Source organism: Nipponia nippon, unplaced genomic scaffold (assembly GCF_047370975.1).
Source record: "Nipponia nippon isolate SJK-2023a ecotype South Korea unplaced genomic scaffold, ASM4737097v1 scaffold_2, whole genome shotgun sequence".
NCBI classification, from domain to species: Eukaryota; Metazoa; Chordata; class Aves; order Pelecaniformes; family Threskiornithidae; genus Nipponia; species Nipponia nippon.
This window is the reverse complement of record NW_028262336.1, coordinates 12,635,135-12,648,566: the sequence shown is the minus strand read 5'-3', so window position 1 is coordinate 12,648,566 and position 13,432 is coordinate 12,635,135. Positions and strand designations below refer to the sequence as shown.

Below are 13,432 nucleotides of genomic sequence, written 5' to 3'. Positions count from 1 at the left end.
GTCTGGCCTCTCCTAACAATAAATATTCAGAACACAAAGTCATTTTTCTGGCTTCCTCTGAAACTTCAATGTCAAACCATGTGTCGATTTGCACAGCAATCAGAGACATGTATGTTCTGAAATTCCAAATTTCTGGGTTTACCCCAAGATAACAAATTAACGTAACGCTTATAATGGCTCCAGATATTGTATAACACAACTTAGTGTACAGAAACCTCTTTAGAGTATTGCATATTGTTAATTTGAAATTTCTTAGACTCTCAAAATATGGCAAACTCAAAAAGTCTGATCCTGTATATTTAATTTCCTTTCCTTCCCTTCCTGAAAGACTTTTCAGCACATCAAGCAATGAGACTGCAGAAGCATTCCATTTAATTTTCATTGTAAGTATAATAAACTATATTCTTGTATGAAGGGTACAAGAAATTGTTCTGTCATTGGGGGAAGTATATAATATTTAACAATAAATTATGTGGAGCCATTATTCTGCGTACTAGAAACCTGGTGATCTTCCACTTTTTCCTCTTGCCTATCCATATCTCTCCCTTTGTCTGTTATGCTCATTCCTGTTTTACCTGGCATTAAGATTGAACACTATAGGGAAGGGACTGCACAAGCTCGGAGTGTACATGTAAAACACCCGACAAAATGGAAGTGTAAGTTTTACTCAGGACTCCCCGCATGTTCATAACTCAGCTGAAGCTGATAGGAAAACAGAGGGATAGGTGTACCCTAGTAGTGCTTCTGCAACCTACCTGCATAATAAGTAAAAGTTCTCTTGTTTCTGTCAAAAACAAACCATCGTTTTTTCCACGTTTTAATTTTTCCTCCCATTTTAATCAGAAAGCCTCGGCAGGTCTTCTCGGTGAGGGAGACATGGTAACAGGTCTCTATGTTGTGACCGGCTGTTTCGATGTGACTTCTCAGGTCAAAGTCTTCCTTTCTAATGGGCAAATAGCGAGTCAAGGGACGGGCCTACAGTAAAGAAAAGAAAATCATATTAACAGAAGTCTGAAGTTCTCCTTCACTCTTTCTGCTGCAAGGTCATAACTGCAAACTGCCCATAGATTTTAAGAATGAATGTAAGAAAAATAAAGAGCTTTTGCTGCAGCCCTAATTTTCTTTAAAAGAAAAATCCTTAAATTTGTAACTTTACAAAGTGTTGGATAACTTTATAAAAGCGAGATTAGAGCATAGGAGTTTCTTGAATTATCAGTTGATAAGCTGGTAAAACAGGGGCCACAGCATAGAAAGGTTGTTTTCGAATTAAAACATTAATTAAATGTAAAGGTGTGTTGCTGCTTTAGATGAAGTGTAAGAACTTCATTTGCATGATGTTAAGCAAACCCTTTATTTCTCTGGGCTAGATACTCACTACACATCTCACTCATTAATATTTTACTGCTACAGGTATTTTCATGCAAAGTGTAATACAAATAATAAGAACATGCTATTACAGGAAAAAATATAATAATGAGAGTAAATGTAATCGCTAGTTAATTTCACAGAGATTGCTGTGTACAAAATAGAATTATTTTCTTCTGAATGAACGAAATGTGCTATCTAGTTCACAGTCAGCAATGCGGTACGGAGAGCTGAAGCGCACCCCTCTGCAAGAGGCAGCACAGCAGCACAGGGAACGGTGCCTCGGTCTTGACTGCAGTTCAAGACTCCGCATCCAGCCTGGATAGTATCAGCTGGGAGAGCACGCAGGAGGAAGGAGTGATTTGGGACCTCTGCCAGCTGAGGGAATATGCCTGTTTTCTGTGCCTGAAGGGTCTGTGCACACCTCCCCCCCCCATTTTAAACACAGGAGACAAGTCTCCCAAGGGTCCTGCTGCAGTCAAAGGCAGACAGAGGCTACATCGCAGGGCGGTTCAGAGCAGCAGCTGAATTTAGGTGCTTTGCATGACCCATGAAAGGAGCATCTCCCTCTCTCTCCCTCCCCCGACTCCAGAGAAGTCAGTGACCTGGGGAATCTAATCTGCCCCTGCTCTGTGCGTAAAGTTAGCCTGTTAAATCCCGCTGAGAGTCACAAATTGAAGGGACTTTCCCTCACTGCATTCTCAAGAACCTCTTGATGCAATGGGAGCTGTGCTGCCCGCAAGAACTCTTAGCACCCTTCTAAAATTATGCAGTCCTATACGATACAAGCTGGCAGCAGCTTTGACAAGTGCAAAGGTGGAGTTCCTTCCCCTAGTTCGTGTTTCTAAGTGTCAGAAAGTGCTGAAATTAAAAAAAAAATTTGGTCTCACTGTACAAAGAAAAGAAAAAAAGTTAACAAAAAAAAAAATCATAGTTATTTTTGACAGATATGTTTTGTCTTCCCGACAATTCAGTCTTCAGGCTCTCTGCCAAGTCTGCCAAATAGCAGTAACTGATAGGGCATTCTATTACAACACATGCATGCTCCAATTTGGGATAAAGATATATGCATAGCATCATTGTTTACGCCATACTTGAGTTATCATTAAATTTCTTAGGAAAAAAGAAGGTATTCAGGTGAAGTATGCATAAAATTTAACATTTGGTAATTACATTTTATATAAAAACAAAGGAATGGAAATATTTAACGAGAAACAGCTTAGAGTTCCTCTGGGGTTGTCCCATTGTTCTGATTTAGTGTTATCAATTAGAAAGGCAAGTTATGTAGGAATGTTCGTAAAAAATATAATAGTAACTCCTGAAACAAAGATTTAGAAAAGGTAGCACAGATAAAAGCAGAAAGATATTCAAATATGATCTGGAATCTTCTGCACTCAGATACATATATTAAGATGGAGACATTGTCTTGCTATACTACACTAACGACAAAATGACTGCCTAGACTATTTGCTATACCATGTAGATCTTGTGGTGGAATAAACAAATAGGCAAGACCTCTGAGCCTAAAGAAAGCTCAAGATACCTCTAAATCCTAACAAGAAGCAAGATGATGCAGGAGGTAAACACTGTTTTAGTTAAATAATGTTTCCCATGTTGTATAGTCCCAGTAACATTACGAAAAATACTATTTCCTCTCTGGAGTAGATGTGGAGCTGGAAAAGCTTCTTTTTTCAGTTTTTTTCAGTCAAATATTTGGAAGTGACAATTCACGTTCCAAGATATTTTATGTATTAAAAGAAAGAAACCACCAATGGTTTATAAAATTAACACACTCACAAATTTCTGTTGTTCAGGCTAAAAAATTCTGCTCTGCCCATAAGCAGTAACAAACCTTATAGGATTAGTATTTATACTTTAGATATAAGATGCTAAATAGATATCTGTGCTATCACTTAACTTCAAATGAATACCCAGACATCTATCTAAGGCTCCAAGAGCCCAAACGTACTTCTAGCGGCACAGTTACACCTCAGAAATACTAAATCCATCTATTCAACTGAAAGTAGTTCTATTTACCATAGGCAGAAATACACTTAGTCCCTTCTGTATATCAAGGGGAGGTGGTCTTGCACTTAAAAACCATTTCATGTCAACGTATCTCACCTGTGCTCTTTGTTTCTCACGTATTTTGACTTCCTTTTCAATTAATTTTTGCCTCTGGCTAGTTTCTTCTTCCAGTCTTTTCTCCAGTTGCTCTCTGCGGCGCTTCTCTTCTTCCAGAGCTCGTTTTTTAGCTTCCATCTCCCGTTCCTAAATACCACAGCACATGCAGAACTTCAATTATACATGAAACTATACCTGATAATGTAATTTCTAGCTAGGACTAAATCCCTTTTCACCTCTAAAGTAGGCAGAAATATATATCCAGCAAAGTGTACCGAGAATTGGAATCAGAATTCCAAATATTACCACTGTAGAAATTAAGGTTCTTCTTAAGCAGCTCTCCTAGCAGGCATAGGAGCAATGCTGACCTAGCTTCTGGTGGGACTTTGCCATCAACTCACCCATTGAGATAGAAGCTGTTGCATATGGGCTCAAAGATGTAGTATGAGGGTGAAACCAGACCAAACAAACAGGGGAGAGGTAATTTCTTAAGTGTCTTATTAGGTGTGAACTATTTAGGGTCCAACGTTGCATTTAGGAGGATGTTACCTAACTAAAATGCCCACTCTCAGATCTACTTATAAAATTATGCTTACCCTGGTCTCAAGCAGCCTAGTCTTTTCAGCATGCGCTTGTTTCAGAAGTCTCTCCATCTCTTCTATTCTTGCAACGTTTGAAGTGCTAGCACTGCACAAAGAAAAAAAATCAGTTATTTAAAAAAAATTTGGTATTTAAAGATGTATTTTACAGTCCAACATTAGACAGTTTAAGAATGGAGTTGATACTGTTCTCATCCAATTCAGTGCAGTAGGCACTAACAAAAAATTATGTATAAATTATGAGGTACACTCTCAATGTATACATTCCCCATGCAGCCTTGTGAAAAATGCAGACTCAAGTGCCTAAAAATGCATCTTGTCAGTCCCCTGTGACCTGTCGTCTTCTCAGATAACAGAATATGGATGGAGGTGGTTACCATGTCCTAGCAGAACACACTACCAATCCTCAGAGCTGGCATTAGTAGCCACCTGAATATACCACTGAAGTCTTTCTGGCTGTAGATTGTCTCTGTTTTGTGTCTCACTGAGCTCATCATCAAGAAATGCTCAATAAAAATAAGGAGGATTAAGAGGTATGCATAAAGGCCATTCAATGACAGAGCAGCGGCGGGAAGGATCTACTAGTTAAAGTAACAGGCAAGCCAAAGAAACAAAGGTAATCACAAAGAGTGCTAGATCCTGGCCCAGCACAACACAGCTGTCACCTTTGCCTATTCTTTCTTCTTTTGTTTCTTTTCTCCAATACAATTTCTTTGTTTCATCTCAATTTAACAGCCATTGCAACTGTGGCATTTCCATGGTGTGCTCTCTATTTTATTTTTCATCTTACTATGTTCAAGAAAAACAGTTGATGTTAAATATTACTATATTACCATTAGTAATGCCATTAGACTAAAGCACAATGTGAGGAAATAGGATGGATTCAAATGTTTAGGGCAGAGAGAAATTTGAGCTGGGATTGTCCTGAAAACGCTATCTGACCACCCAAGTGGAAGCGGGTGTCAGGTGGCAGGTTTATTCATGCTACTTAATAGCATACAGACCAACTGCGGAGGGACACAGGTAGAATGGAAGTAGTCCAAATATGTGTCCTGGGCAAGGAAAAGAAAAAAGTAAGAACAACATCCTTTATTTTCTGAGCATGCCTCTGACGGTTATGTCTGTAAGACCAGGATTTTTGTCAGAAGTGTCACAGTCTTCAGAAGACATTTCTCTGTCTGATACTGGGGATATGTTTCATGAGAGGATACAATACAATACAAAAATAACATACCTTATTTAACCCAAGCTTGCAGAAAAGGTATAATCCATCTGAAATCTAGCTGAGCTCTAAAAGCTTATTGTCTCTGAAAAAAAGGGGGCCACTGATGTAGATGCCTAAGCCTAGTTTGGCCACAGTATGTTTAGCTGATGGGCCTAGAGAATCTGGGTCAAATAACTTCAGTAAAAGCAATAGGGACATAAATTAAGTCATTTGAGCAACTCGATAGATAGTCAATTGCATTAGGTTTTCCCATATAAAACTTGTCAATACTTCAGCTTAGTTCAATTCTTTCATCCTTGATTTGCTTATCCTGCTCACAGAAATTAATGCGTAGCAGAAGATCATAATCTCCAAAACCTCAATCACGAAAAAATAAGTTGCTAACAAATCTTGAAACAACTACTTTTTGGTGAGTTGATGAATGACTACACCGGTTTTCTTTCTTCTGTAGTTTGAGAACAGACAGATTTTATGCATTTCCAGCAAAAAAAAAAAAAAGTGTCTCTCATCTTACACAAGGTAATATATATCTTATATATTTTAAATGTGTCAGAACAAAGCAAGATAAATTATTTTCCTTTAAAGTCTGATAGGTCTAGAAAAGAATCTCAAACACCGTCTAAAACAATCTGAGTGCATATCGCTTAAGGGAAATTTTGTCAAGGAAAATTAACTGCCTGTCTTCCAAGGCTTATCAATGAAATCAGGCCTTGCTCTTCTTCCCTCACCAATCTTTGCCTTATGAGAAACTGAAATGTCTGTTGTAATGGGTCCTCTTCTGGTTTTTGGATAGGTTTATTGGTTTTTTGGTTGGTTGGTTGGTTGGGTTTTGGTTTTTTGTTTTGTTTTGTTTTGTTTTGTTTTTCCCTTCCGGCATTGGCTGGAAGCTGCAGAACAGCCAGAGGGAAATGGACAGGCAAACAGCACCAGTGAAATTCCACAGCTGTTGGGGCTCCCCAGTCCTGGGCTGGAGAATCCATGAGATGGCCTCAAGGTAGCTCAGACACATGCCTCTTCCTCCAAAATGGCCAGCGCAGCAAGTCAAAAAGAGACGGATTTCATACCAGTGCCGTGTTAGATTACTGTGGAGATAAGAGTTAATTCCCAGCCTATCTCCAGCTATCAGAAACTTTCCAACTGTGGATCTATTTAAAACAAAAATCCTCAAAACCTGAGTCCTAATGTTTTTACTTTAAAAAAAAACAAAACAAAAAAACAACCAGAAACCAAACCAAACAAAAAACCCAGCCAGCAGAATCAGTGCCGCTGGTATTTTCTGAAGCCCTTAACATGGCAGTGATAAAGACTACAAGAGGAAATCAGCAGGCTGATACCCTGTTACAGGAAACAGATGCTGAGTAAAACAGAACATGCTAGCCAAAAAAGCTGTCCTTGTGTTCACAAGGGATTCTTAATCCCATGACAACGTTGTACTTAATTATCAGCCTCCACTTACGCTTGTAAAACCGCTGGGACAGGACTGTGAGCAGAAATGAAAGCACCATCATTAAAACCAGACAGTCAGAAGAAAATCATTTGCACACAATTTTGAGACTCAGCTGGACTTTTAACACAGATCATTGATGTTCCTTTTATCTAAGGAGCGGTGTCTGAGCCGACAGCCTCTGAGGATAAGAAAAGCAGCCGAGGGCTCTAAGCCTTTCAGTGTCATCTCTGTTTTTACTGACCCAGAAAAGGGAGGGGAAAGGGCAAAAACAGATCGCCAGGGGAGCCCTAAGTGCTTCAGCATAAGGCTCTACTAAGTTAACATGCTGGACATGCAGAACAAGTGTACTCCATTGCCAACAGATGTCTTCGAGAAATTTCCTATCACAGGAAATTCCTTCCCTGTAGTGATCAGGGAAGGAAGCTCAGGAATTACCCACTCTGAAAGAGCATCGACAACTTCATACTTTCAGTTCAGGACTGACACTGATTTCTCTGTGGCCTTCAACATTATCACTTAGCCTCTCCATATTTTTATTTTCCATCTTTAAACAAACAGGTGAGCTGATAGTTAAACCTGATTATGAAGGGCTACACAAATACTAGATATTATGCCTGTCTAATGGTCTTATATTTTCTTAACTAGTTAGCAGCATTCACAGTACCATAGCATCAACATGTACACATTCTCTTTTTTTGTTATAACCCTGTGACCATTACAACATCAGAAAGAAAGATGACTTACCTGGAAATGTTATCTGGTGAGCATGCCGATATGCTTGTCTCCATACTGTCAGAACTGTCTAAGCTTAGTGTATCAAAGGCATGGTCCTTGTAACTACGATCTGGGTAATGGAAACTATTCAAATACACGTTCGATTCGGATGCGGTTCTGCTGTAGAATTCGGGAGACTTTTGCCTTTGGTTTTCACAGATACGCTGATGGTTATACCCTACAGAGTACAGAGGAAACATTTATTTTACACAGAAATTTTGTGACCCGAACATAACGTGTTAGCAGCGCAAGCATTCTGCACATCACCTCAGTCTTAACTGCACTGTGACTAAGGTACTACAATATTACGGTTAATTTCAGAAGTTAATCATAACTGAAATAAAACCTTTAAATACCTGTTTTATCTATGATGGACACAAATATATGCAGATTAGTATGGCTGACTTTTCACTATGTATTCTTGTATGTGTATTATGAAAATTTAATTTGAATGAATGGAATTTTCATTTTAAAATTTTCATTTTAAAATGAAAATTAGGCCTAATCTGGGAAGTAATGAAGCTAAATGCAGGGACCTAGAAGAATTGACACTGATTAAATTAAAGAAAAAAAATATCCTGATATTCAATGGTGTTGAGTATTTGTTTGGTTGATTTTACTGAATGTGGATTATTTTTTGTCTGTTTGGGGAACTTTGCCTTCTGGTAACTGCAAGTTGGGTTTTTAGTTTCAGCTGAAATAATATAGGCTATTTGTCATATCATCATAGTTACTAGTGTAGAGATACATTCCTGGAGTTTTGAAACTGCCGTTTACCCTACATGATTGACACAGATCCCTATAGTTCAATGGCTGTGAAGAAAAATAAGGTTTTTGCAACATTTAAGTTCTTTGCGCTGCTATTTTTCCACAAAATCATCCTTTCTGAAAAGCCATCCTTCTTGAACACAGGGACCTTGGTCTGGCTACGTGTCCTTTAAAAAAATATTTTTTCAGAACTATTTTTATCTCATGTCTCCATTGCTCTTTGTAAATAATATACAGACTTACAGAGAGGTTGCTGAGCTTGCCTGATGAAGAGGAGAGTATACTGACAGCTGTCGTTTTAACTGCTGAAGTTATTTTACAGTGCCCTTTTAAGGTTTGTTTAATCTATGTGATTACAAAGGGAACGGCACTGCTCATCTTTTTTCCTTCAATCAATGCCAGAAGTGGGACTTTCTCACGGTTCTGATACTCAGTCAAGTTTATAATACTCTGCACATTCCTGACCCAAAATCTGAGCTGGTGGCAGAGCTGGAGATTAGGAAGGACTGTCAGACTACATGAAAACCTCCCATTTGTACAGGAATGCAGCCACTGACATTCCACATATTTAAGATACATTTAAGATAAACAGGCACGGGAAAAATGCAGACGAATGTACAAATGCAGCAAAGTCCAGATAAAAATTTTTACTGGACACTGTTAAGACACTGATGTTAGGAAAATATGCTTGAAGTGGGAATATTTTCCCGCCTTATTCTCATTCTCTGTCTGCACATACAAGGTTACTGTCTGGTATTTTTTGCCACGCCGGAGTGGGGAGGGTCCCAGTTCAGGGAGCCAACAACTGCAGCTCTACCTTGGAAAGGCTATAATATTCTCCAAAAGGTATCTGAAAAGCATGACTGAAGCTGAATAATGAAAGCATATTATTAAGGAAATCATGCCCTACAAGCATTTCCAAGGCAGATAGTTTCCTCTTTTCTCCTCGCTTCCCTCTAAACCATACAAAGGTTTCTCACAGACAATTAAAGCTGGTTTCTAAGAAACTAATAGGACCTTACCTGCCATTTGAAAGAACACTCAATTTCAATAAAAGTTCAATTGCACCGATTAGTAAAAGAGACAAAAGGGACACAAATACACCTCAGCAGTCACAGGTAACAGCATCACACAACACAGGTGTTACTGATTCACATGTGCGGTTTGGTTTTTTCCCCATTATTATGGCAAATGCTGCTGTTACGGCAGATAAGCAATTACCTTTCATACTCGAACCTTTGGAATGACTAATTGCTCCTGTGAAATGGTTATCAATTATTCATTATGGAAAGAGAGAAAAAAATAAATTACTGAAAGAACTTTATTCAAATGCATGTTTTTCTATCGAGCCCTCTGCAAAACCTTGACTACTCAGAAATCTTAATTCCATCTCTTATATTTAACTGAAAAATAAACCCATCTAAAAGGCATAGAGAAACATGGCAGTTTTACAAACACTCTCCTAAAGGAAAGTCAACTTTCCATGAAAATAAAGAACCCATTTTTAAGTAAAACATTTATCAGTTAAATTTTCGTAATCATGCAAACGTAACTAAAAACTGCACGAAATATACAGTCGTTAGGTCGCAAAACGAGACGCATTCACAGAAACAAAGCATAACGTGATGTTCTCATTTTCTCCTCATGCCGTAAGCAACAGGCGGTTCAAAGCTCAGGATCGGCTGTGTACCGACACCGAGAAGCCTCATAACCGACCTGCCTCCATTACAGCCCCACTTACACATCACGCAGCCACGATCTGTTGCTTAAGGAATTTTTAACTTCTCAGGTGCCTATTCACAGAACATGCACTTAAAAAATATTAGACTCCTCCTAAGATCCAGCACTTCACTAAAAGTTCCCCACAAGCCAAGACTTGTATCAGCCAAGTCTAAGCTGCTACAAGAGCTAAAATGTTTCTTGTTGCATTGGCTTGTATTCTTTGTAGTAAAACAGCAAACTTAACAGTGTTAACAGCCATACTGTTGAGCAAAATATTGCAAATATCCATAAAGCCATATCATTGGAAAAAAAAAATAATCCAGAAGAGTTATTGCAGAATCACAAAAAACAGACATACCACCACAAAATTATGGTGAGGTCAGAACTATAGGTGAAAGCTGTTATTAAAAGTGGCACTGTCAAGTATGTTAAAAAAATAGTACTTCATAAAAAAGATAATGGTACAATATTTTCTATTATTTCCATTCTTTCTTCTTGTTTTAAAGATCGACATTAACATGTCAAGATACATTTTTTGTATGGAAACATGCCAAAGTAGGAAGCCCCAGTCTGTCTACCTTGTCATTGTCACCCACAGATCTGCAAAGATTTCTAAATTTTCTGCTCTATTTGTGTGGCTATGAGCAAAGAAGCAAAAAATGAGGCCTGCACAAAGCTGCAGCTCTGCAGATATTAGCATTAAGCAGAAGTTTTGTTGTGACAGGTTCTTTGACAGCAGGAAAAAAAGACTTTTTGAAGCGCTATCATTATTTAACAATAATTTAAAAGTTTTCCAAGATTTTGGGAACAACTTGACAGTGCTGATGCAATTGGTACTTTTGCCAAGACATGACACTGATTGATACAGCCAGGTAAAGGGATGTTTTCATACCTTTTCTGGCTTTTCCTGAGTTCGATAAGAGAAAGAGTGAAGAAAAAAAAAAAAAAAGGCAAACTGCTTTGAAAAGCTTATAATTTGTTTGTACATATATACCTTGCCCTCGGTATGCTATTTTTCTATCGAGCTTAGAAAGAATACAAATAATCATCTTGCTGGTACATAACTTCTCTGTCCCAACAGTTTTGTTCCCAGTGCTGTGTCTGGTCTTACATCTTAACTCCCAGCTACCCATTCCCTCTTCCATCCTGCAGTCAACGGGACCGAATTGTCTGTCCCTCCCTCCTCGCTCCCGCCTGTCCTCGCGCAGGCTCCTGGCACTCAGCACCCCATGGCAGCTTCCTGGGGCCAGGCTTCGACCTGTGCAGACTGAGGCCTCTAGATTGTACCAAATAGCAGCAGCTTCTTTCTTTTTTTTTTTCCACATGGTTTGCTTACAACAGCATGTTCATGGGAGGTGAATTTATAAATACAGTCCTTCAAAAATACCTCATGAATGAATGACTGCTAAGAAATAGCTTTTTCCACTAGTGATTTACATCAAAGATTCATCCTCTTAAACATTTTATAAGTTGCTCTTAACTCAGGCTGTGATTACTGACAGTGGCTGTTTCTTTCAAGAACAATTCTTGAACTCACAGGAGTGACTAAACACAGTTTCGGTAATCCTACAATAAAGACTATTTAGTACTTAAAAATCTTTCCTAAAATATTTCCTACTGGATCTGACCTAAAATTTCTTCATAGACATTACTTGTTCCTGTGCAAAGAGAAGAGATTGAAATCCATGTTCAAACTCAAGTGGCTGTTCTTCATTTCCTGACTTCATTTTTTGCTTTGAATTTTTTCATCTCAGACTTTCACATTTACCTTCTTGGACTGAAATTAGAAAAACTGGAGAAAGCAAATTAGAGAAAACTCATTTCATACCATGACTAATTTAGTGATGATTTCAGATAAAATCTTCAAACTAGCTGAGCTGCCACTTCTTCCTCCAGGCACCGCGGAATATACTTTTTTTCAGATCTATATGAACACGCCAAAACATCTGGCCTAGAAGTTTGTTCAGTGCTTTTAAGCTCTAAGGAACATGGTAAGCTACTAATACTGCTGCAGGACCGCATCGTCCTCTTTGTATAGGAGTTTGTGGGACACTGCACGATAGCCAGTGCTCCAGAGTGGATGAAATGGCATTTATCATGAGACCCTGGATCCTCCACAGAGCTGAGCACAGCCAGCTCCACTGCACTCAGTGCAGCTCTGTGCTCAAGGTATCAGTAACTCGAGCCCCTGTGTCGCTTGCAATACGTCACCTTGAACACAGAAAACTGACGGAGTGGAAAAACCTGCCAAACGGGAAAAGAAACGCAAGGAAAGCAAGCAGTGGCTCAACACACTTGACAAGTGAAGAACACTTTTTATCTATTCATCACCTATTTCAGGTGAAAAATTGATTTTTGGAGCGGGAAGAGAAGTGAGTGCATATTTATCAGTATAAGCAGTATCTATACATTTGCAGAGTTGCACTGATTTGGTAGAAAATCTTACTCCTCCAAAATATTCACTTACTCCGAAAAGGCAAATCTGATCTACTTCAAGAATGTTTTTGTAAGAAATACAGCGTATTTATCACAGAGTGATGGAACAAAAGAACATTGCCAAGGATGTCCACTGACATGAGATTTGGCGTAGTTTTCAATGATGTATTTAAGGATGTCTGCTGAAATTAATCTTAGTTATACAGACTCAAGTCTCGCCAATTTTAGTGGAAGCCACATAAGATTTCAGAATTTTAATTGACAACAGTATTCCGTTTCAGGTATACTGTGTGGTATGTTTAAATACTACACTATGTTCAAAACACTTCCCAAATCTCACTGTCCCACAGAAATGCATGTCCTTTACTCATGACTTGGAAGAAAAGCTCGTTTTTCCTCTGTGCACTGAGCGTGGGTCTGAGGTGCTAGGGGAAAACAGAAATCACACCAAGTTGAACACAAACCCCTCCCTGCTCGTACCATGACATCCATTAAGGCTATGCCTATAAGGCTGAATGAAAGATGCCTGAAGATTGTTCCTCCAGCCTGAGCTGACGCAGCCTGGTCTGGCGGCTATCTCACGGTGTAGGGCTGTCCCCCTTCAAAATCACATTTATCGTGGAGCAAGCTAGTCGGAGCAGCCCAGAGCAGTCTGGGGGAGGGATGCTGACAGACAGTTACGCAGGTGGATGGCCATGTGCATGCAGCACACCCTGGCCCTTTTGTGTAGCTGGATAGCAATGCTCTAGAATCTGATTCTAGCCACCTGACTTGGACATCTCTTTTCTTCCCAAGTTCTGCACTGCAGTGGGATACCTACAGACCAGCAGAAAGAGCCATGCAAAAACTTTTGTGGTGTGTTACTGCGACAAAGAAACCTAGAAACCTAGAAAGAATGGCATGTAAGAGCAAGAGAAGGCAGTTCTACTCTTCAAGCTCCTCCAACAGCAAGAAATTCAGAGGTCCATGTTG

At 39.1% G+C, this 13,432-nt stretch overlaps 1 protein-coding gene across 6 annotated transcripts in view; it reads right to left on the bottom strand.

Annotated features, from left to right (window-relative positions):
* The window catches only part of PHLDB2 (pleckstrin homology like domain family B member 2), a 70,373-nt gene that overhangs the window by 5,189 nt on the left and 51,752 nt on the right, over positions 1 to 13,432 (bottom strand). For all 6 annotated transcript variants that reach the window (XM_087757227.1, XM_087757231.1, XM_087757233.1 and 3 more), the window contains 4 exons: positions 7,505 to 7,712; positions 4,086 to 4,176; positions 3,490 to 3,636; positions 756 to 975 (listed from right to left, as the gene is read on the bottom strand). In XM_087757227.1, the coding sequence (XP_087613353.1) occupies positions 756 to 975; positions 3,490 to 3,636; positions 4,086 to 4,176; positions 7,505 to 7,712 (666 nt within the window). The remainder of the gene's footprint in view (positions 1 to 755; positions 976 to 3,489; positions 3,637 to 4,085; positions 4,177 to 7,504; positions 7,713 to 13,432) is intronic.